Genomic DNA, 24,312 nt, shown 5'->3' with positions numbered 1-24,312 from the left:
ATGAGTTATGCATAATTATGAAGATTAGTAAATACATTATTTAAAACAATCAGACAGAAGCAGCTCTTATTCTGAAGTCTGTTTCTTTTTTTTTTAACCCTATATTCAGATTTACTTCAATAAAAAGATTGTCCAACCAGGCTTCAAGAAAGATGGCATTTCTATTTCAATGCTTGGCATCAATATGATTGTTGAAATACCAGAGATTGGCGCAACCATCACCTTTAGTGGGCTGATTTTCTCAGTCAAGCTCCCCTTCAGCAAATTTGGCAACAACACTGAAGGACAGTGTGGTAAGACAGATACACTACTGATTCTTTCTCTACCCTCCCATGGTTATTCTCACCCACTCTGTTTATGCAGGCTCACCATAGACAGAAATTTTTCAAACAGCCATAAAATTGAATTGAGAACAGTTTTGGTCTTAAACTTCTTATTTTAAGATCAATAGCTCAATATTACATCCACCTGCTTTTGGGGTTGGGGGTTTTGGTCTTTTTTTTTTTTTTTTTTTCCCCAAACTAAATTAAAATTCATATAAATGTAGAGAAAGCATTCTCTGTGAAACAGGGCATCCGATACATTTCATGTGCAAATCCCTTCTAAATTTGGTATGTATTTGTTAAGTATTTGGTATGCACCTCAGATGTGGCTTATGCAACTTACCTTCCTCCTCTCTAATATCTTCTAGGAACATGTTCAAATAACAGATCAGATGAATGCCGCTTGCCAAGTGGCAAGATCATTTCCTCCTGTCCCAAAATGGCTCATTACTGGAATGTTGGTAACAACACATCATGCACTGGAGTACCACCACCATCAATTGTAACCACACCTCCACCATTGCATCCCTGTAAAACACCTCTTTGCCAGCTTATCAAGAGCGAGTAAGATAAAAACTGAATGAAGTTGCTCTTCCCTAGCTAGACAAAGCTTTCTCAGTATCTTATGAAATAAGAACTATAGCCCTATAATGTGATCATATCTGAAAGTATCAGCTTAATGACAGGATATAGGTAGCAAAAGGCCTTTGCAAAAGAAACTGCTCTTCTTTAAGGACTTGCAGTTCCAAAGATACCTGAGCAAGGAGAGAAGTAAGCAAATCAACCAGCACCAGAATTCATACTATCTGGGTTTCAATCATATGGATTTGTGTTATCTTTCTCCCTCCCTGCTTTCCAGGCTATTTCCACTAGTATAGCTACTAACTTAGCTAACTTAAGTAAGGACTGAACTTTAAATTTGAACTGGACCTTTAGTACAAAGAGTGAAGAGCCTGCTTACCAACCAGGCTAACACCAAAAGTATCCTTCAATATTTGTGCATTTTGTATAAAACATATAGCTCCAAAAGCACCAGTGCTAATGAAGGCCTGTTTCCTACATGCATATTTCCTACACCTGCGTGAACCATAACCAAAGCTTGCTCTTCAGCTGGGTCATTTATAAAAGCCTCTCCCACATACTTGCTGTAGTGTCTAATAACTTACGAGCTATTAGGTGCTTCCACCTCTTGGGCACTTCTAGCATCCCTTTTTCTTCTACCTGATGCAATTGCCTTCCTCAAGAAACTTCTGGTGTCAGACAGATGAAGGGTTGTGTACACATATGCAAACATTATGACCATTAGCCTCTTTAGAAAAATAGGCTCAAAACAGTTCTGAGGGCTTCAGATTTCCTAATCTTTCCTACCCTGAATCTCTCTCTCAGATTAATGGCCATTCTTGGAGTTAATTCTATTTCCCGTAATGTGCTGCTTCTTGAAGGAGAGAACAATGTACCTTTAACTAGGAAGGTGCTGTCTGACAAGATCTGATTTTATATAATGGCTGGTTAACATGAAAGAGTTTTGGTTTCTTTTCTGTCCCAAGAGTTTTTGAAGCATGCCATGATGTGATACCGCCAGAACCATTTTACAAAGGCTGTGTTTTTGATGGATGTCGCATGCGCAATGAGTCCATACAGTGTTCCAGTTTGGAGATGTATGCTACAGAGTGTGCTGCTAGAGGTATCTGCATTGACTGGAGAGGAAAGACCAACTCTGCATGCCGTAAGTACTGCAGAACTCAAAAATGTATGTATAAAGCACTATTAATTAGGGTTTTATTCAGTAAACACACCTAGCATCTAACACTTGACCATGGTATTTTACCTAGAAAAATATACAGACATCTTTAGCAACAGAAGCCCCAGATGACAAAGGCAAAGCCTTTAAACACTTCGGAACAATTGCTTCAAAAAAGTATTTGATACCAATTTTTGATCTATTTCCTTCTTTTCCCTTACAGCATACAGCTGTTCAGCAAACACAGTATACAAGGCATGTGGGCCCATTAATCCTGCTACCTGTGAGCCACGGTATGAAAAGACCAAGAAAATTACAACTGCTACTCTTTATCTTCTTTTCTATTTACCTACCAGTATCCTTAGAAAATGGAATTACTAAAAACTTTCATAGTGAAACATATCTCATGAATTTGTATAAATTATGCAAGTTTTAAATATCTCATTCATCAGCTCTATGAATCTGCTCTTCCTGTTGTACTTTGAAAAATGTAAATTCATTGTCTCCCTTGTATATGACATTGTGATCTTCAACACATGCTGCCCTCTCTCCTGCTTTACAGCAAAAGCATTGTACTCAAATATATGCATTCCTCCCACTCTAGCTCTGTTCAGCACAGCGGCTATGGTGTAACTGAAGGATGTTTCTGTCCTGAAGGACAGACTTTCATCAGTGAAGACAGCAACATCTGTGTCTCCAAATGCTGTAAGTACTCTGAATTTAGTTTGGGGAATAAATAGAAATCTGGAAAGGGAGTTGATGGAGTTCTACTGCCATTTTTATATGGTCAGATGACAGGCAAATCAGTTCAGTTTCTCTAAGTTCCTTTAGTATCCCCATCTAAAAATTGAATAATGATCAACACTCCCTTCTTCCCACCTTTCTTATGTCAGACATAGCAAGACAGAGAAATTCTGTCCTTCATTTCCAAAGGACTACTTACATATTCAGTTTCTTATTAGTTTTATCTTCACAGTATCTCTATTCAAAACTGCACAGATTTACTCCATTATGTTAGTTTTCAGTAATGTAAATCCTTACTCTTTTATTTTTTTTCAGCTTGTAGGGAACCAAGTGGAATATCCAGAAAGGTGAGTATGACAATCAATGTGGTATATTAAGTACAGACAGAGGAAGCAAGAGGACATTTGGTGCTTCACAAGAACAAAGTTTTGCTTAAGTTTGAGGAGATTTTAGGGTTTTTTTTTCAAATGTTTGTTCCCCTTAAATCTTAAAAATAATTGTCAGTTTGATAGCTGAAATCACATGTTACTTCCTGAAACATTAAATGGCAAGCGATGGGATATTCTTTCAATAACCACCACCTCATACTTACAAAAAAAAAAGGGGGGGGGAGAGAGAAAAGAATAGATGATGGTAGTGGAAACTTGGCATATCTGCTTCTTTTATTTCCATAAATTTGACGAGCTAAAGTTACAAGACACAAATGGACAGATGAGTAACAGAGTTTATTTGTTGATGAAAATGCTGACAAGCTGCATTCTTGGGTTCTCAACTGCACAAAAGTTCTACAAACTTCTCTCTGTAATCTAATGTGCAAATGAGTATGTGATATAACTTCGTATATAAAAATACATACAAAGCTCAATCACTTCTCCTTTACACCCTTTCTACCCCTCATACTAACTCCATAAATAAACAAACATGGATAGATACATGGACATGTTCAGAAATTTTAGTGACCTCCAGCATCTTCTCCTAAATAGTTTCAGTCTAAAGGTTTCTTATAAAATCTAGAAATACTAGAAATATGAAAAAGCTGATGTAATCAGGTATCACTATATCCATGAATAAGTAAACTATAAAAAAAATTGATTTTATTTTGAATTCATATATAATTTCTTTCTTCTTTTTTTTTTCTTTTTTATACAGCCAGGAGAAAAATGGATGAAGGATTGCCAGGAATGTGTCTGTGACAAACATACTCTTGAAGTGCATTGTATAAGACACAAATGTCCTTTGACACAACCAGTATATTGTGATGATCCAGGTTATGTGCCTGTTCAGGTACAGATATCAGAAGATCCATGCTGTAGCAGGACTGAGTGCTGTAAGTACAGTTTGAGTTCTTTATCATGATGAATATACTGTATTCATTGTGGGGAACCTAAGCAGTAATTTCTCAGGTTTTTGTACATTTAATTGATCTCATAAAGCTCTTTTTCCCCATCCCACTTCCTAGAGCCTTCTTGTAGAATATCTACTAGATGCCTGAAGAGAGCAACTTTAAAGACAAATAGATTTTACACAATTAGACACAGAAAAGTAACTAAAAATTTCCTGTAATTTAACTTTGGGAAGGAAAAAAGAAAACCTTTAATGCCATCACCTAAAACAGTAACCAAAAAGTATTCAAAACATCATCTTTTTCCATGAAACAAACACCATTATCAAAAGTTTCTTATCTTTAAAAAATCTCTTAAACTTTTAAAAATTTCTCAAGAGTGTTCCTGAACCTCTGAGAGTCATCAGATTTTCCAATTGGTTCAAATTTCTCTTTGGAAATTCCTCTTTCCAGCAATCACGACTCTATTCTTCTCAGGCAATACTTTGTTTTCCAAAGCTTACAGAAAAGCTCATTCATTTCAAAAATGGCTTGGCGAATATATTGAGATAGCCATTAGACTAGCCTCTCTACATTTTCATCTGCACCACCGTATCTGCCCCCAGGGAAAACTTCTGAAGTTCTTGCTCGTGCAAAACAAAATCACCTTCATTTAAAATTTCTGATTTCATTATTTTCTATCTTCTGTTACATTATACAGACTGCAACACTAGCCACTGCCCTGAGGTCACACACACATGCTTAGCCGGACAGGAAATGATTACAACAACACAGCCTGGAAAATGCTGTCCTTCCTCTGAATGCAGTAAGTACTGTGCACCTTCTTCATGCGTTACTCAGCTATATTTTAGAAAGTTGTTGAACATAAAAGCCATATAGGAGAAAGACGCAAATTAGCTGTGTTATCATATCTAGACAACAAACTAGCGAATTTTTCACATACTTCTGCTTCTTAAAATTTATATGTGCATGTCACTATCTTTCTTCCTTTCTTATTGGACCAACAGGACCTGGTTGTGCAGTCAACGATACCTTCTATCCAGTAAGTACACATTAACTCACTATAAAAATATACCTGCACATAGTTTAACAATGCAACATTTCTGAGACTCCTATCATACACCACATTTTGCATGATAAAACATGATTAATCATTTAATCAAGGCCAGCATATGAACACCCTTCCTATAGGGAAGAGTATTATCTGCTCTCCTTTCTGTAGTAACAGAATTCCCCTTCCAAAATGCAAAGCATCGATGTTACCAACAACAGAAACTCTGGTTACTTAAAACAATCAAAACAGTATTTAAACATAGTTTAGCCCATACATAGCTCAGTTTGGTATTGCCTATGACCTATGTACACTAAGTAACTTGCTTTTACTGACTAATAATGGCTTTTTTTCTGCTTTCCCCTAGCCTGGAGCTGTCATCCCATCCGGTCCCTGTGAAAAATGCACCTGCTCTAAACTCTCTTACTCAAGCCCTCATCATGCCTTTGTCAAGTGCGAGCCTGTTATCTGTGACACATATTGCCCAGCAGTGAGTGCTATTTTGCAGTCAGTAATTCCTACCCTGCTCAGTTCAAATAACTGTCAGAGTTAAAGTTGGTGTCCTGATTCAATGCCATTTCCTCTGCATTTCTTTCAAAACAGGGTTACCAGTATACACAGGAACCTGGCCAGTGCTGCGGCACGTGCAAGGCAGTGGCTTGTATAGTGACCTTGGGAGACAATACAACACATGTGCTCAAAGTAACTACCCCTGTTATGTTTTGTTGAACTCTGCTAGCCTCTTTGCTCCTTCCTCTCCTTGTCTATATCGCATTTATTTGTTCTGTCTTTTCTCATGTTAGATTGCAATGCTTATTCAGACAGGGAGTGGACTGTCTCACATGGCTCAAAGAGCACCTTGAGCTACGAGACTCTGGTTTTAACTGAGGCTTCTGGAAGCGACTGTGATACTGAACAATGGCTTTCAGGAATCAAAATAGAAAATACATAGGTGAAAGTAATGGACCCTTATTTGCTTTCAGCTCTGAAAACAGAGCACCAATTTTGTTCAAAGGATAATTTTGTTTGTGTGTATCTGGAAGCAGTTTTCTGCCCCAAACAGCCAACCACAAGTTGGCTGAGAGCTTTAAGACAGAAGAAGGTCAGTGAAGCCAGCAGAAATTCTGCCATATATCTGAGTGGGATTAGGACAGACCCTATAAATTCTGATGACAAAAGGGCAGGTTGAAACCATCGAAATGTAAGTTCCTCTTTCCAAATTAGTCCACATACTTATCCCATTCCTATAAAAAGCATACGAGTATCCAGATAAAAATATAGCCTCTTCACTTGGTTAATGAAAAAGACTTCAGGCAGTATGATAATATGACAAGTAACTATCAGCTGAGATTCGAGGACATTATACAGCATAACAACACTGCAACAGGGAGCAATAATGAAAAACTGCATTTTGGGATTTTTGTCTTTACATAAGAAGATTTCTATTCAATTTTATTTAATTTTAACTACTTTCAGGTTGGAGAAGTCTGGAGCCCGCCTGGCAATAACTGTACATCTTACACATGTGAAAAATATGATGATCAGTTCATTCCAGTCATTGTACAAAGAAGCTGTCCTTCCATTTCAGACGACTGTGATCCTGTAAGTACTATTCTACCAGTTCCCATGTTTGTTTGAAAAGATCACAGTGGCTTGGCACAGGTGATAACGGGATCACCATGTCCAAAAAAAAAATACCTAGCAGAAGCATTATATGCAGTGTAACTCAGATTGTATCCTATCTGAATCTGGTCCCCATCAAATTTCACTTCAGAAAGGCAAATCAAGATTAAAATGGATGGCACATCAGCCATTGCTGATGCAAAAAGACAGAGCGACCACTAGAGAAAAGGCCACAGCATACTGTTTTGGATTTCCAAAAGTGTCAGGTAACCTAGGAGCAAGAATCTTCTCAGGAAATACTTGGATTTTTATTCCTAAATTATTTAAGCTTACAAATTCTTTTTTAAAATTCATCCATTGAAAGCAAAGGAGAAGGAAAATAAGCTACTTCAATTAGCAAAATAATTCAACTTAATACAGCTCAGGGTAGATCAGAACCAGCCCCTTATACGTGGGAAGTGAGCATTTCATTAATTATGTTACCTTTGCTGACATAATCCTTCATCGGCACTTTGCTCCCTCAAAATAACCTACGTCTGCTACAAGCTTTATTTCTAAAATCTGACTACTGAAGTCTGATGATAGGCAGGCAATTTCAGTCCCACTTAATGTCAGATTGTGAAGAAGTCTTACTAATACTGTACTGAAGTAGCAGTTATGTGACCTTACTATTTAGCTCTGCCCCCATCCATCTCAATACAAAGAATTTTCTGGCACCAGAGAAACTTAGAAAGCAGGGAGAGTCTCTGCTTTAGTATGCAGATATGAAATCTGAGTTATCTTATTCTATTTTCACACTCAAGGATAACATCAGGATATCAGAGGATGGCTGCTGCAGAGTGTGCCCAGAACCACTGAAAAGTAAGTCATGATCATTTTAAGTAAAAGCACAATATATGCCATATTAAACATATTAGTCCATCTTGCATGGTAGACGCACAGACAGAGCAGATGAACAGACTGAGTTTGGGAGCAGTGCCTCACATTGGGGTGAGAAAGGAAACAGGGTGTTAAGGAATAGAGCATTTCCAGCACCCACTTCAAGTCCTTTGAAAAAATGTATAGGATGAACTTTCCCACGCCCTGCCATTAAATGTTAAGCCTTTTTGTGGATATTCTCCAACCTTTTGTAGATGCATTCTCTTTGAGGAAAAAGTGAAACCAGTCCTGGGAGGTGGATGCACATCGAGGAGTTGCCACAGCACTGCTCTTTATTTCTGCATTGCACACTGGTGCTGCATAAAGGGAACTTTTTTCATTCATTGCTAGCACAAGCAGGAAGAGTCATCATTTGGCCACAAGCAATTAAAAGGGAACTGCACTGTTACCTAATTTCCTATTTCAGCTCCATTCATCTCAGTTTTCTATTAAGAACTTTCTATCATGTACAGATGTCTACATATTTTAACATATTTTCTCTTGGTCTGCTGAAACTTCAGCCTGTAAGAAGTACAATACCACTGCTGTCATCCAGTACGATGGATGTGTATCTCCTGCGCCTGTTGAGCTAACATACTGTGAAGGCGGCTGTAATACTTACGCACGGTAAGTGGTATAAAAGATCGTTACTCAGTCTGCTTGTATACAACGGAACCTATGTTTTCCTATTTTCTACTCGTTACACCAGTAACAGAAAGCAAATTGCAAGTGCCTTATTAATATGTCCAACACCCACTCAGCCATCAACTGCTCAGGTCTGTTGTAGCACAACAGACAACATGAACTTTTAACAGACATGATATTATATGAGGTTAATTACTCCAAACTAACCAGGTTTTAACAGATAGATCAATGCCACAATGAATAGACCTAAGTTACTAGCCCATGTAAAAGTGAGGTTATCTGTCTCTGTTTTTGGACTGGCTTGATATGTGATCTGAAGTAATTCATTTACATTTTCTGTGTCTAATGTAGAGCTAGAAATGTCGAGCTAGATTAATCCATTTTTACAGTGAGTAGCAACTTACTTCTGTTTCAGCACAATACTCTCAGAATGGTAATATCAAGCAATTGCCCCCCATGCAAACACACAACTTTTGGTTTTGCCTAGTAATGGATGAGAGTGGCAGTGGTATTTCTCACAACATCATTTCTGAATCTTTCTCTTGTGTTGGTCTTGCAATCAGATATTCTCTAGAGACGAACATGATGGAACATAAGTGCATGTGCTGTCAGGAAACCAAGACCAGCCAAAGGCCAGTGATCCTGACATGCAGTGATGGAAGCCATCTTAATTACTCATACACCTACGTGGAGCAATGCAACTGTGTGGGCATGGAGTGCATTCTTCAAAGCACTGACAGTCCTACCAACGACGCCAAACTATCAGTGAAGGAGGCAAAGGCTTTGCCAGAGAAAGGGAAGGTCTAAAATGACAACTAGTGAGAAGAAGCCAAACAAGGAAGAGTTGAACATAGACTAAAATAAACCTTTCAAAAAATACGGAAGTGTCAAAAGCAGCTAAAATTTTGGATGAACAGATGATATCTTCTGCCTGGCTCCTATATTATTTCAGTTTTCATTCCACTGCATCTCTCATTGCTTTGTGTAGCTTTTCTTTTACACCTTGAGAGGTACAGCATAAAGTCATTTTGACATTTGCTGTTTGTTTGCAGTCCTTCCTGACTTGAAGCTTTCCCCTACTGGCATGATATAGACTAGATAGGCATAAAATAAACATTACTGTGTAGGAAATTAAGTTTTGCTAGCCATTGCATTCTGTACCAACTTGAAAATAACTTATCTTTCCACTAACATAGACTGACCATTTTTAGAACATTTTCATTCCATTTCATTGAGACAGATCAAAAGCTAAAGTCCAGAAAAGAAAAGAAACAAAGAAAACCTCTCAGCTTCTTTTTCTTTTTGCTTTAAGGAAAACATAGATTGTATAGAAAGCTGCACCTTCTCAAAACTGTAAACTTCAATATTATGAGCAATTTATGATGGGCATTTTCCCTATATATTCTTGTGAGAAAAGGAAAGAGGGCAGGCAGGCAGGCAGGAAGAAAGATCCTATCATGAAAAGCTGCTGCACACTACTCTTTGTTTACATAATACCATCAGCATAGTAACTATAGGAAAATTTGGAATTTTTTTTGTTTGTGGTTAACTGTTTACAGAAGAAGTATATATATATATTTTTTGCCAACGGGGCATATGAAGGATTTTTGTAAACAAAATAATAATAATAATATTATATGTAAATTCTTTCCTAGGAAGCTGAGATTTGTTTTAAAAAGTTGTACCATTGCTATTTATTTTATTTTTGGAAATTTGATTTATTGGGCCATTTCCTTCAGAATTTGTTACCCCATTTCTTAGTCTTAGTGATGTTATCTGGTTGTGGTATATTTTCTTCTTCCATTTTGTTTTGGAATATTGTTTATTTTGTTCCTTATGAAAAAAAGAAATGATGATTAATAAATTTTAAGCATTTTACAGCATTTCTATCCTCTGTCTTTTCACTGAATCCCTTACAAGAGAGTTGCTGGCCCTATAAAACATTTGCTTCCCATGCTACTGTAGCCATTCCTCAATAGCTCCAGTTAAAACATCAGTCTACACTGTGGTACCTAACTCTCTACAGAGCTTTAATGCTCTTCAGTGCTTTGAATGGAAGGCACTCAAAAGCAAATTCTGAAGGTGTTCCAAACACATCACTTCAGATGCTGTTGACTAGAGGGTCTTCAGTACACCAGCATATTTCTGAGTCTGTACTTATTTTGTAACTGGAAGTTCTTTACTCAATTGACAGACACTATCCAAAGTACTCCAAACCAGTCAGTCTCATATCTTAATGCCTACTGAAACATACACAAATCTCAAACAAATCTTCAATGGCACTATTGTAAACTTACAAGTTTTGACAAGTTACCATGCTGCTTTAGCCACATTATGCTTTCAACCAGCTACTACACAACTGCCTGTAAACTCTATGATGCCAAGTAGCATGTTACATAGTTTACAAATGACCGGTCTAGGATCAATAGAGGGAACAGAAAAAAATTAATGATGAGTTTTTCCTAGCCTACAGTTCAGACAACCCAGTAGAGGGAGTAATGGGGTAAGCATGTAGGTTTCTGCACATATCCTGCTTAGGCTGTTTTTCTCACCCATGTTGCTTTCACGGAACTATGTCACCCCATAGACCCCTTCATTCAGAGAGGAGCACCAAGTTCTCCTTAAGGACCACTGGTAACCACAAACTTTCTGCTTGAAAAAATTTGCCCTACCTCCCAGCTTCCTGTTGGCCACATTGCTACTTCACTGTCCATTTTCTGGCTTTTCACAACATCTTTTTGTCCCAGTTCTTAGGCTCTTCTGATTCCCAGTGAGGTCCCAGATGATTTATTGCTCACTTTCCTCTCTCCCACCTAACCCACCAGGCTTCCTGGTACAGCACTGATACTGAACTGACCGGTTTGGTGAGCAACAGATTCTCTGGCCTTTCCAGGCAGGCTGGGGTGTAATTTTGCTCCTGCTCATTCTGCAGAAGGGAAGAGAGAATGTCTATTAATAGAAAATAAATTACTATGCACTTCTCTGGTCCACAACAGCTCCTTATCAACAGGTAACCCACTGACATATTCTCCACATGCCGCTTCAAAGACGTCAGTTCTTTTCCCAAGCAAAGTCTGTATCTCAATATTCCAGCAGTTCCCCTCCTTCATGGAAAACTCCGTGTGTATTAAGCCTGTGCCAGCAGATGCTTGAGGCATCTTACTGACAGAGGAAAAACTAATACACAGAGGAAGAAGCGAATGAGACAGACTTACTTTCTGACACATGGGAAGACCGAGAGGTGATCCTGACTTAGGGAGGGGGGCAAAACCAGCCTAGGGTTGTGTGACATGGGAGAAGGAAGGAGGGAAGGAAAGAAAGAAAGAGAAGGAGAGGAGGGGACAGACCTTGTCCCTGGCATGGGGAAACAAGGAACCCCCATAAGCAGCGGCAAGGAGCGAAGGCATGCAGAACCTGTGGTGGAGGACACACTGGAGACCCTGCCTCAGGGCTACCAGGAACCGTCTCACACACACAGCACCAGTGCTGGCAAGGAGCAAATGGGAACCCTCAGCTAAGGAGGACAAGAACAGGGGACACAATGTGTTTTAGGTATGGGAGAGCAAGCGGAAGGACTTGCAGGTGCTCTCTGAGTAGCAGGAAACATAACAAGAAGTTGGTGAAAAATAAAGAGCAGCAGTGGTTGGCATAGACTGGCCTTACAGGTTGCCCTAGTTATTTTCCTTTACATAGGAACTAACTTTGCTCTGAGTTATTGCTGACACAAATTGGGAATTAGCTTCAAAGGAAATCAATGACTCTTTCCTAAAAACTGTGATGAATGAGATCAGCTACATCTCTCATAAATGAAATTTACTATTTTTCTAAACTATGGATAAGTATTAAAGACAATAAAAAAATAAAGTGGAAAAAGGGGATTGGCTTAGTAGCCCTTTATTGACAGAGGTCAGAATATCGTGCAGGTCACACTTTATTGGTGTAGACAATTAATGTACATTACACCAGCGTTAACACTAGAGGGCTCTAAGCTCACAGTTTACAAGCATATCTGAAAATGTTTATTTCAGAAAGTTTTCTTTCACAGAGCTTGATGTGAGCCATATTATAACCATTGCTTTAGTTTCAAATCATTGGCATAAATTTTGCCCTTAATTAACTCTTGAATCTAAATACATCTGGTCTAAATAACATAGAGAGACTTGTTCATATATCCAAGACAGAACCTGATATGTCCCATAAGCTATCAGTAATGCTTAATTTTTTTTTCCAATCTGAATATTTTTGGAACACAAATAAATCACAGTAGAGAAACCATTCACTTAGCCCACAACTTATTCTAGCTGTACAATATGCATTCAAAGGTTTTGGTTCTAATTTCAATACTGGCTGTAAAGGTCCTTCCTTGGGCATTCACACACTTTCTCTCCACTCAGGACTTTTGTTACATAGCGTAACTATTGGATGACCAGTTTATTTTATTTTTTTCCTTTTCTACACAGCATTCTAAAACTCAGCAGTGTAAACCACTGATCACTAAGAATGAATTTTCAACTCCTTCTTGAAACTATGAGTAACATAAAAAATATAACCTGGGTCATTACCTGAAATTCTGAGCCTATTCAGATTTACTACATAGGAGTCCACCGTGGGTAATTAATTTGACTCTTTAAGCATATGACAGCCTGCTTTTAAGCCATATCGCATTCTGAAAACAGCTATGGTAAGAGTTCATGGCACAATTTGGCCTATTCTCTGATTTCATTTTAGTCTATCTCATGTGATTTTAACTGACTCAGGGAGCAGGGCTGATAAAAGACAAATTGAGAATGGCAGCCACACTTAATAATAGCAAAACCCAACTGGAAGCAGGGAGTGCTCATCCCCTCCAGGAGATTTTGTTCTGCCATTGCAAAAGAAGAGTAGTTCTGTTGCAACTAGATGAATTAAAACTGAGTTTTTTCAGATATAATAGAAGAGAATAGGATAGCAGTTCTATTATAACATTTACAAGTAATAAAACAATTCTAAATGCACAAGGAAAGTGCATTTTTGCAAATGCAGTATTCATGATTGCGAGACTTGTTTTTGCTTTTTACTCTCAATTTCAAAAAATACCTTCCTGACTCTCAGATTTCTTTCGGCATTCATCATAACTCTCATTTATAACTACAGTTTAGTTATAAGCAAACATCAAATGCTTGCACTGTTACAGTGACTGTTGTTACTATTATTCACATGGTTAAAATCTTAAAAAAGGGAACTTACCCTGTCAGCTTACTCATCTTCTGCTGTTACAGCCATATATGCAAATAAAATCTCACCTTTGCCCCCTTTCCCCCCCGCCCCCCGGCTTTAATAAAGCAAGAGCAGTCCAGGCAGTCAAAAATGAAGCCACTAAACAACGATGCATTTGTCATGAGCAGGCTATACATATCTCGTACACTAAGTCTCACAAAATGCCCTGGTCAGCTAAATGAGTCTAGCAGTGAAGCCTGAAACTATTGCTTCACTACTTGCACCAGTTTAACTGTGAGCATATCCCAATGGTTGTTTTTCATTTTCACTGATTTCAAAAAAATAAATGCCAGAAATATTTGAGGTGAACCTGATTCCAAAGCAAACTTGGAACTGATCTAAATTTTGGAGGATATCAGATGTGGACGCTGGAGCTGTTTCCTGTCTCAGCAAGCAGCCAGTAGAAACCTCCCAGTTCCACTTTGCTGAACTTTAGGGAGGTTTGGGGCCAAAGCTGAGCTTTTCCACATGGTTTCATGTCACACCTGCTGAGTCACATGACTGCCAACCGCAACACAGACAAAATATGAGAACTGGCATATAAAATAGGATAGCAGACAATATGAAATCTGCAGAAAAGGTGTAATAAACGCCATCAGGGACATGGCATGACCTCTTACTATAGCAGAACTGACTTTCCAGTTCCTATGAGTTGGTGGTTGCTAACTAGTATTCTCCAGAGTGAGCTGATTTTACCTGATGCAATTCTATCACTTGTTCAGTTGTTAATGCTTTAATGCTTTATGACTTCGTTGTAATGGAAATCCAGGTCCCTTATTCATCTATCTATTATTTTACAGGAAATGAACATTATAATTGCATAGAATTTGTGTTGACTGAAGATATGTGAGAGAGTACTGAATACCTTGTGGCAAGGTGCAGTTACATAGCATTCATAGTGGAGAATTTGTCACAGTCTGCTTGATCTGACCAAAACATGTAAAAAACCTTTGTCTTTAGCAAGGAAGCTTTGAGGTCAATATAATCTATCCCCAAGTAATCCTACACAGGGTTTTAATGACTAATATTCCAATACACAGTCTTTCAATGTCAGTTGAGATTGCATCAGAGGTCAACATAAATCATTCTCAGATTTCAAATGTACTTCTGGCTTTTTAAAAGCAAAGAAAAAAGTTTGTCAGTCACCGCAAATTTATATTCTATTATGTTATGTGTATATATATATATACACACACATATACATATATATTTGTGTGTGTGTGTGCGCACATGTGTGCACAAGCGTATACACATATATATAGAAAGATCAGCAAAGGGATATATAGGATTAATTCTTCTACAATCCTACTTCCCATTTATCTTTTACCTTCAGTCTGAAACGGTTAGCTGGGCAGCAGGAACCAGAAGCTTCCTACACAGCATGCTAATTCAGAGCACTTGCTAACCAGAAGTAACAGAGAAACTTACAATTTTGCTTCAATCCAGCAAGCTGGAGGTACTGAAGAAAAGACATCACTGAAGCAAGCTTCCCAACAGAATAGAAGCATTTAGCAGAGAAATCACAAAATCTGGCTTTTTACATAAACCAAGGGTAGCCTCTTACCCACCTTTGCATCACCATCTTCATGCTAGCAGCAGTGAGCTGGAGAGAAAAAGAGGAACTCCCGGAGGAGAGAGACCAAGGCCTCACTTCTATCAGTGTAGAAGTGGAGCAGCTACAATGAAATCAGCACTGTCCCCGCTGAATCACACCCTGGAAAAGAGAGGAGACTTTTGCTCTGTGAGATCCCTTGGAGAGCCACCAGAGAAGCCAGGGAGCAGAGGGAACATCATAAAAAAGTGTGCCTCATGGGAATACACGATCTTATGGTTTGCCTTTTCATGTTAAATGCACTCTGCCTATGGCACGTTTCACAGGGATAACATTTATTTATTAATTTGCGCAAAGCCTGAGCCAAAACCTTGCATACGCTGAAACTCCTCCAAGTCCTCCTGTGATACAACAGCCCTAAGGGGACTTACCTGCCACAAGGAGGACTTCAGCTGATTAAAAGACCACATGGTCTCTTCTGTTCGTCCCCTTTGCAGTGCTCACCTGGAATTAAACAGAACGCACATTAGGATTACGCACTTTCTTACATTTACAGCAGCCACAAAAAAGAAATAACCATCTTTTAACAGACAAATCCAGTTTTTCAAGTTGCCAATTCATTTCAAGCAGTTTAAGGTTAAGCTGATCCAATGACCTTGGCAAGCTAAGGATTTGGACACTGCCGATAAAAAAAAAAAAGCCTCCTGGGAGCAAATTGCTTCAGCCTGGGGTCTGTGTTTTTTAAAGTTTACATCAAAGACAGAATTAGTATAATGCTAAAGACAATTTCTCACACACAGTTTAGTCACCAGTGCCACTGAACAGCAAAGAACCCAGCCTCGCTGAGCCTCTCACCGCCCTTCAGTGGCTATTTTTACAATGGCTGCAAATAAACAGGATGGGATGGAGTTCAAATATTTGAAAGTGCCACAGTAGGTTCACTTACTATATACGTATATTTATTTTTTATATATATATATATATATAAATATATATATATAGTGAGGGAGGGAAGAAAACTACCATCCACTGTCTTTGGAGAGACTTTCACCTCAAAGCACAGCCACCGCCGTTGTGAACAGCCCGACAGGACACTGCAGCAAAATGGCGGCACACCTGTGAGGGGCTGGGCTGCACGCTGCACTCTGCACCTGCCCCGCCCCGCCCCGCCCCGCCCCGCCCCGCCCCGCATGCCCCGAGGAAGCACAGCAGCCCTGGGGCAGGCAGCCATTTTGAGCTTGCTGAGACCACAGGGCAGCTCTTCTTTATATGCATTCTGCTGACCTAAAATGAAAATAAACAACCTGGAGGCTTTTTTTCCCCCTCTCCCCCCACCTTTTTTTCTGGGGGGGGGGGAGGGGGGCAGGTCCTGCAATGTGGTTTCGCACTACTTCATCCCCTCCCGCCACCACCAGCTGCTGCCGAGGGGCAGCTGAGGCCCCCTGCTCCACAGCCCTCAGTGATGCCAGATCAAGTGGATGTTCAGGGTTTGTTGGGTTTCCTTCCTTTTTTTTCCCTTTTTTGCCTTTTTCTTCTTCTTTTCCTTTCCCCTTTTTTCCTTTTCCTTTCCCCTTTTTTCCCTTTCCCATTTTTTCACTTTTTTCCCCATTCTTTCCCCTTTCTTTTTTTTTTCCTTTTCTATTTCCCCCTCTTTTCTACCCCTTTTAATCCCCTCTTGCAGGAATGGGCAAGCCAAGGCTGCAGGTTTAATTCCCACCCTTCCTGCAAAGCTGAAGCAGCTTCTTTCGTGCACCATTTTTTCTGAGGCATTACCTGGAGGTTTGCCCCCACGTGGGCAGTGTTGCCTCGCAGCCGCAGCCCCTGCCCACGTGCGTTGCCTCTAGCCTTGTCCTGAATCTCTGTGCTTTTCCTTGTAGATGGGCCCTTGAGCGATGACCAACGTCACGGCTTTCTGCCCCACAAGGCCTCGACAGCATGCAGGCTAACCCACAGCAGCAAGGTAGGATTCTAGTTACCTGCAGGATTCAAGGAGGAGAAGAGAGGAAGGCGGAAAATACCCCCAGCTGCTCCTTGAAGGTGCTTCCTTTTTTCCCCATCTCTTTCTTTCCGCAGGCAATTTGCTGTCTTACTAACACACCAGTTCTGTCCTCACTTATATTTCTTAGGGCCATTTCTTCCTTATTACTTATTCTCCATTTCATTCTTAGTGTCCGTTCTGTCATTCAGCTTTATGCATATTTGTGCTGATGGTTGTATTGTATTTCTTGTCACGTGAGAGGGGCTGCCAGCTGTTTGATTGTGTCAACTGACATGTATATGTTTGGTAAAAAAAAAATTAAATTAATTTTTTTAAATAATAATGGGTGTTTATATTTTAAATAAAACTCGCAAGCTTTCACTTTTCCAAAGATGCTGAAACCATGTTATGAGTGTTCAGGAAATATAGCCAGCTGCTTTCAGACCCATATATGAAGTTTCACAGCTATGCATTTGCTTTGTTCACCTACCAGCACTTGCATAGAAGACCATTGTTCTGTCCCATCAAGCTTAATTTTTGTACAATATGAAAGAAAGTCAAGTATTTTGCTTGAGGCAACAGATTATTTTGTTCCTCTCTGCCTCAAAGTTCTGTGTAATCTAAGATGCAACTCAGATATTTCAGCTGTATTAGGTAATCTGCATCAATATATATAAACTTTCATGTTAAGAATACTTTCTGTGGTTAATATACACAAGGAACTCCCCAAAGGTGAAAGGATCTACAGAGAAAATGTAGATTTGTTATCCAAGTCTGCTCTATCAGCCCCCCCCCTTATTTTCAGTAATCAATCTAGAGCTACTTTTACCATTACTTCTCTGAAATCTATCTAGTCTTATCTGCCTCAGCTGAAGGTCATAGGCAGCATAAGGTTTCTAGGTAGAGATAATATGTTTTATTGGCTCAGCTGGTATAATTAGAAAAATTAGGCAAGCTTTTTGGCAGACAAAGCCTTCAGTCAGCTTCAAAAAAAGGTGACTAATTATTTTGCCTTCAGAGTTATTTCTTAAGACTTGTCTACCTGAGGAAATGGATGAAATCCAGCCAAATCCTACTCTCCTAGCCCATTCAGCTGAAGCCAGGAGGACTGGATTTGTGCGGTCAGGACAGAATTTGGCCCCCAGTCAGCTTTGGGAAAACACTTGCATCATTGACACTTGCAGAAGAGTTCTGCACTACTTTAGCAATAGGTTTAAAGGCTTGCTTCCTCCACATATGTTTATACCACTACAGACACTCTAAATAAGCAGCAGTACTACTGCAGTTCTGTAATATATTTGTGTTGCTAGATGTTAAAGGGACTTGCAGGACTCACTCCCACTAGCTGTACTAGTGCAAGGCTTTTTTCTTTCTATTAATTGCAGTTGTACTGTAGTTTTACATGTCTCTACATTGCAAGTAAGACATATATATGCAACAACTCATTTAGACAAATTCTAAGCAAAAGCAGCCACCATTTTATCTGTAAGCACATCCTAGCAAGGCTCCTGGCCTCTTGAGGGCCTGTTCCCAGTGGAGGAATTTGGTCCCGCTGGCATTAACATTGTGGTGGTTGGGTATGAAGGGGATGGTTGCTTATTTTACTGAATCTGGTTTCTCAGTAGCCTGTTTCAGGATCCTCCACCCATGCTTGTGACATCATTAGGTGTTAGTAGTGGACAAAGTCCTCATCCTAACAGGAAAAACTGCTTTGCCCTTGAGTTCTGCAAAGGTTGAGAGTAGTCGTCATTTTATCCCCACTAATAAATCTCCTATTCATTTTCACAAAGGCTTAGATATTTAACAGGCGTCACACAAACCGAATCCATCCAGAGCAAACAGTCAGACAGAGACTGCCATTGTGGATGAGTTGTATCGCCTTCAGCCTTGTGCCTAGAAATGTCCTTGAGGCGTGGTGTTGGCTCTGCCCCAGCGCAATGCCCACGCTGATAGATCAGAGCCTTGTAAAGTAATCACTGGCAGCTAACGTAAATCCTCATCAAAAACGTGCTCTCTGATGAAGTGATCACAATGCAAGTAATGGGGGTAGTTCAGAAACCACATGAAGGGTACAGAAGCACAAGACAAGGACTAGGAGTTCCGAGTCTAGAGTTTTCCTTGAAAGATTTCCATAAAAATTCATGCAACAGCTTGAGTAACATTCCTTTATAGGAGGGAATGAGTAGTGAGAAAAATGAGCCTACTTTTTCTCTCCCTCCCTGTTATTTTTTTTTCTTACTTCCCTTGTGCATTTTTTTTTTTGCTTGTTTTCTGATTCCCATTAAGAACAGTCTCATTTTGGGAGTGTGGGGTTTTGTTTTTTTGTCTCAGATATTTCCTCTCAGCTCATAGGTGCTCAGCAAAGTTCTTAAGAATTTGTTAAACTGTGAACTTGCCAATAGCCATGCTAAAACAGATGGGATTACTTTGGTCTGTAGTCAGATTGCACTTCATGCCCAATTCCATTTTGTGTGCTTTTTGACAAAGTTTGTTTAGGCACATAGGCATCTAAAACTTTTTTTGGTGTTTTCATTACTCTAACAGCTAAGAATCCTACTCACACAGAGCAGGACTTCCCTGTGCTAGGAGCTATAGTAAACTATGCTCTGAATCATCTTTTTTTTTTAAACACATACATACATGCTCTGCTGAACTAGATTAGAGTTTAATTTTGCTTTCATCTCTGCATTGTCCCAGTATTATTATCCAAATATTTATTATGCCATGGTAGTAGAATAGCATAGGATTAGGGCCTGCTGTGTTATACAAACATTAAACATGAGAATTCTTAGCGATAAAAGGTAATATAAAGATACGGAAGAGAGGAGAGGGAGAACAGTAATAGGCATCTAAGGTTACATATGCTATTTATAAAGCTTAAAAGGAAGAGAGAACTACCTGGAACTGCAATTTTGCTAGTTCTTTCTGTAGTAGTACGGCCCCTGCTCTGCTAATTCTGGGATACTAGTTACAGCGTTTGTGCAATGGACAGTTGTCATCAAAGAGGAGGGGATCAAAGCTGACTAGGGACAGAACCTTTTCTTAAACTCCAGCAAGCAATGTCATTTAAAGGAGACTCTAAGCTACAAGGATGTCCGCACACCACCTCTAAGACAAATAAAATTCAGTAGCATGACGTCCTCTCCATGGCTTGCCCAGAACAGTATTGAAAGGAATTATTTACAAAAAGATGCTTAACTCTTTCAGTCACAATGGCCAGCCAGTGTCTTTAGTAGAGTTTCACTTAGTTGACCTCCAGGATCAGGAGGTACAAATAGCTGTATTGTTCCATTCATTTTCTGACTTGCTACCTCACACTCATTCTCAGCTTCTCATTCATCCATACGCACCCGTTTTCCTCCAGCACCCCTCTGCATTCTGTTTCCTCACTTATTCTTCCTAGGTATTCTACTTTCACGATCCCCAAATCTCACTCTCTTCCTCTTCTCTCCCCCACGCAGCGCTCTACTTTCTTTCTTCCCTTGGCTTCTATAAGATGAAGCTGCCACCCTCATGGTCCAGTGCTGATGGCAGCAGCAACAGCAAAGGGAGATAAGAAAAGGAGCAGTAAAGAGGAGGCTTATCTGCTGGCAATAGCTGAACTGCCGCAGAAAGTCATAAAGAGATGAAATTGGTCAGTTTATAAGGACTTCTAACTCAGATTTTAAGTTTGCTTCTCCTATGTTGACTGTAACCATGATCCGTATGTCCTTTTAAATTAAAAATAATAACAACAACAGAAAGCCCTAGAGACAGCCAACCCAAAGGCACCACATCGGGATTCCCTGAGCCACACATTTGTGGAATCTGGAAGGGTAATGTTGGGAATTACCACTTTGTGCTTGCTCAGCAGTTCCCTTGGCATCCACCGTTGGCCACTAGCACCAATAGAGTATTGGCTTAGATAGGCATCTTTTCTGATGTGCTGTGGTCCTCCTTAAGCTAAATGAACAGAATGAAAGTCCCACTCATGGTAAGTAAAACTAGCAACCACTTATCTGATATCTTTATCTTACATTAGCATCAGGGAAAAAAATCCCAACACATTAACAAAGCAGACAGATAATTTACCAGAAAGGTTTCATTCTGCTTCCCACTATCTAGATTTTTTTTTAAAACCCACACTGAATTACAGAGAGGTTGAAAGTTTGAGTTGGCATCCATTAAATGCTTTAACACACAATAGAAAAATCCAGGATCTCTTTGAGCTCAAAAAACCCTAGGACAATACCAGAAGCTACATGAACAACTTGAATTCCAGTGTTTCCTAGTGAACCAGTATTTTGCTTTGCAAGTGTAACTGTCAAGATATCCTTTCTGAACAGAAGGAAAATCCCCCCAAATTCCCCTATGCTGCAACATGTTGACATGTTAAACAATGAATCAAACTATTTATTCTTTTGCCTCATTCTGAACAGCTGGATCATTCCAGTTGAAGTATTTCCCTCTTCCCCTTCCAAAAAATAATTGACTCAAGTGGATCAGAAGTCCGTAGAATGTCAGCTAAATGACAGAATGCTTGACGAAGTCAAAAGGAATTGGAAACAGGGTCTTATCGTGGAAAATGTAGTTTAATTCAGGAACATTCAGGAAACAAATCAAAATTAGAGTCAGTCTTGTTCTAGTTAAAATATAGCTGGTGGTTCAAGACAATAATTAATATCAGTGGATACCCACTCATTCAGCTTCCAGGACTCTGCATGATACATTGCCTGGGAATAGGAAGAGTTTAGCCCGCTTAGTAAGCCAGTATGGAAGGATATAATTGTTATCCAGGTATACATTGTTAAAGGATTAATAAAATTTGTATCACCTTCCACAGAAGTCTCTTCACTGATTTCAGTGGGAATTGGATAATATTCTACATAGATATCCTCTATTCTTCGCAGTTTGGTAAGAATTTAATCTAAGGCTAATCACTACAAATAGAAGTGTGAATTATTACATTTTAACAAATTAGCATCTTAAGAAAACTATTAATTTGCATACATTTTTATCATCCCTTTCATTTTCTGGATCTCTGGACCATGAAAAAAGTATCTGTAGACAGTTCTTCTCCCAAAGTGTTCTTTGCTAAATCAATTCAGAAAACATTCCTGCCTCTAAACCCACAGGAACGACTTTGCCATATTAATACCAAAGACCATTGAACAAAAGGACTTAGGAAAATGATTTGATTAATAAGTTTTAGTGTAAAATTGACTGAATTACATGCATAAATGCACTTACATTCCTTTCTGTTTTGAGCAAATATTAGCTAAAATAGTGACTGATTAGCAGTTACGTTGAAAAGAACAATCATGGGAGTTTCCTGACATTCTCTTCTACTCTCCTTGGTTTCAAAATATAACACACCAAATATTTTGCTCCGTTCACAACTTTTATATGGTTTTGAGCCACAAATATCCTAGCAAATAATTCTAGAGTCAGAAGTCTTCTCAGGTGCATTAATATCTCTGATATACAGAATGAGCTTATTCAGTTATTTTATGAGTGGTCAGACTGGAAACTCTTTCCCAAAGCCCTACTTGTACTTGTCTTTGATCTTGATATCTACAGGGTATTGCTTCTGTTAGGAGCAAAGTAGCTCAAAATGGAAAAACCCACTGGATTCTCCGGAGCGTGTATAAAGCATGCTCAGTGGTTAATGGTTAAAAACAGTATAGTCTTTGCACCTGAGGTGCGTCTGATAATCTAACAATACACTTCATGACATACCAGCATCCCAAAAGATTACCTGACAGTTGCCATGATTGTGTTCAAACTGAATGCAGTAGTAAAACTCCTTCTTTACTTAAAAAGGAGCAGAAAAGAATTCATGTTAACTTGAATGTATAGAATGCACCTAGCATGTCCTTGAGTTGGCAAAGTTTGTGGCTTAAAAAATTAAATATTATTTTGAAATCAGATATTAAAATTTTATTTTGAGGTGACTTGGAACCACTGTATCAAGCACAGGTCTCGTGTGATATGGACCTATGAAGCACAAAAGATTAAGGTGATACATTGCATACGCTTCCAAGTATGGAAGGACACAGCAGGGCAGACATTTGGCTTCATCTGAGGGTCACTCAATATAGTCCAACGGGGAGGTGGAACACTGCTTCCACAAGTGGAGCCAGAAAGGGCTGGTTCCTTTGCTCAAATTGGAGCAAAGGAAAAAGATAAAGATATTTTAATTTGCTCCTAGTGCCAAGATGCAACAGAGTCATTGCAGATAGAAGAGCCCAGTCATATTTTCTCCATACCAAAAGCTGGAAAAAGGAGTAAGTATTTTTAATTAGCAATTGTTAATAATTAGTATTTTTATTCCAGTAGCAACCAGGACTCCAACCATTAGTAAGTTCCTACGATACTTGTCACAGCACGTGAACGTAGAATTTGTTAGCTCCTTCTTGAGGCATCTATAATCAAATTATATTGGACAGACCAAATACAGATGGGAAATAAAACACATGAAGTAATTTTGCCAATGGCATTCTGCAAGAGAATCATGAAGCTGAAAATAAATCCAAGGACTCCTGACTCTCAGCAGGAGTCTCCTATAGGAGACCACATAGGTCTCCTTCCATAGGAGATTATAGCCCCCAGCAAACTCCTGTGAAGATTCACAACAGTACTTTGATCCTAAATTAGAGCCAATTTATTTTGTTATCTTTTCTAGGAATACCATTTTTTGCAAGATACATCAAGATGCTAACTGTAAATTGCATCTTGTCCACCTCCATACACAGGCATAAGTACCCCGCTTTTGTTTGCTAAATACTTCCAGTTAGTTGCAAGTCGTTTGAAACTCAGTTCAACTGTTTTATCTACCTTATCAACAGATGTTTTGAGAGAGCTTTGTACGTTGTTTAGAACACTTCATATTGGTCCTAAGCACTGGGGACATGAATTTAAATCTTATGTTCAACATATAAAATGAACTACACCATCATACGATAGTATGGATATGGGACACCCTAAGAAACATCTAATGAAAAGATACATATCCTCATTTTTTCATTATGAAGGAAAGTTTCATGCAATTCTGTATGTGACACCATTTAAATGAGCTACTTTGCATACTTACTCATGACTTACATGTTATCAAAAGAGGAGAGTTACCAGTTTTGGAGTAGTTCCTTGAGCTACAAAAC

General features: G+C 39.1%; 1 protein-coding gene across 1 annotated transcript in view; it reads left to right on the top strand.

Annotated features, from left to right (window-relative positions):
* LOC112993636 (uncharacterized) overlaps positions 1 to 10,270 on the top strand; it is a 57,985-nt gene extending 47,715 nt beyond the window's left edge. The window contains exons 35-49 of the mRNA XM_064513156.1: positions 110 to 293; positions 692 to 887; positions 1,871 to 2,049; positions 2,288 to 2,357; positions 2,669 to 2,769; positions 3,124 to 3,155; positions 3,958 to 4,135; positions 4,851 to 4,955; positions 5,158 to 5,192; positions 5,569 to 5,691; positions 5,805 to 5,903; positions 6,678 to 6,803; positions 7,628 to 7,685; positions 8,264 to 8,369; positions 8,951 to 10,270. Of these exons, the coding sequence (XP_064369226.1) occupies positions 110 to 293; positions 692 to 887; positions 1,871 to 2,049; positions 2,288 to 2,357; positions 2,669 to 2,769; positions 3,124 to 3,155; positions 3,958 to 4,135; positions 4,851 to 4,955; positions 5,158 to 5,192; positions 5,569 to 5,691; positions 5,805 to 5,903; positions 6,678 to 6,803; positions 7,628 to 7,685; positions 8,264 to 8,369; positions 8,951 to 9,194 (1,836 nt within the window). The 3' untranslated portion in view covers positions 9,195 to 10,270. The remainder of the gene's footprint in view (positions 1 to 109; positions 294 to 691; positions 888 to 1,870; positions 2,050 to 2,287; positions 2,358 to 2,668; positions 2,770 to 3,123; positions 3,156 to 3,957; positions 4,136 to 4,850; positions 4,956 to 5,157; positions 5,193 to 5,568; positions 5,692 to 5,804; positions 5,904 to 6,677; positions 6,804 to 7,627; positions 7,686 to 8,263; positions 8,370 to 8,950) is intronic.
* Positions 10,271 to 24,312: the final 14,042 nt, after the last annotated feature.

This window comes from Dromaius novaehollandiae, chromosome 5 (assembly GCF_036370855.1).
Source record: "Dromaius novaehollandiae isolate bDroNov1 chromosome 5, bDroNov1.hap1, whole genome shotgun sequence".
Taxonomy (NCBI): domain Eukaryota; kingdom Metazoa; phylum Chordata; class Aves; order Casuariiformes; family Dromaiidae; genus Dromaius; species Dromaius novaehollandiae.
This window is presented reverse-complemented; position numbering and strand designations above follow the sequence as displayed.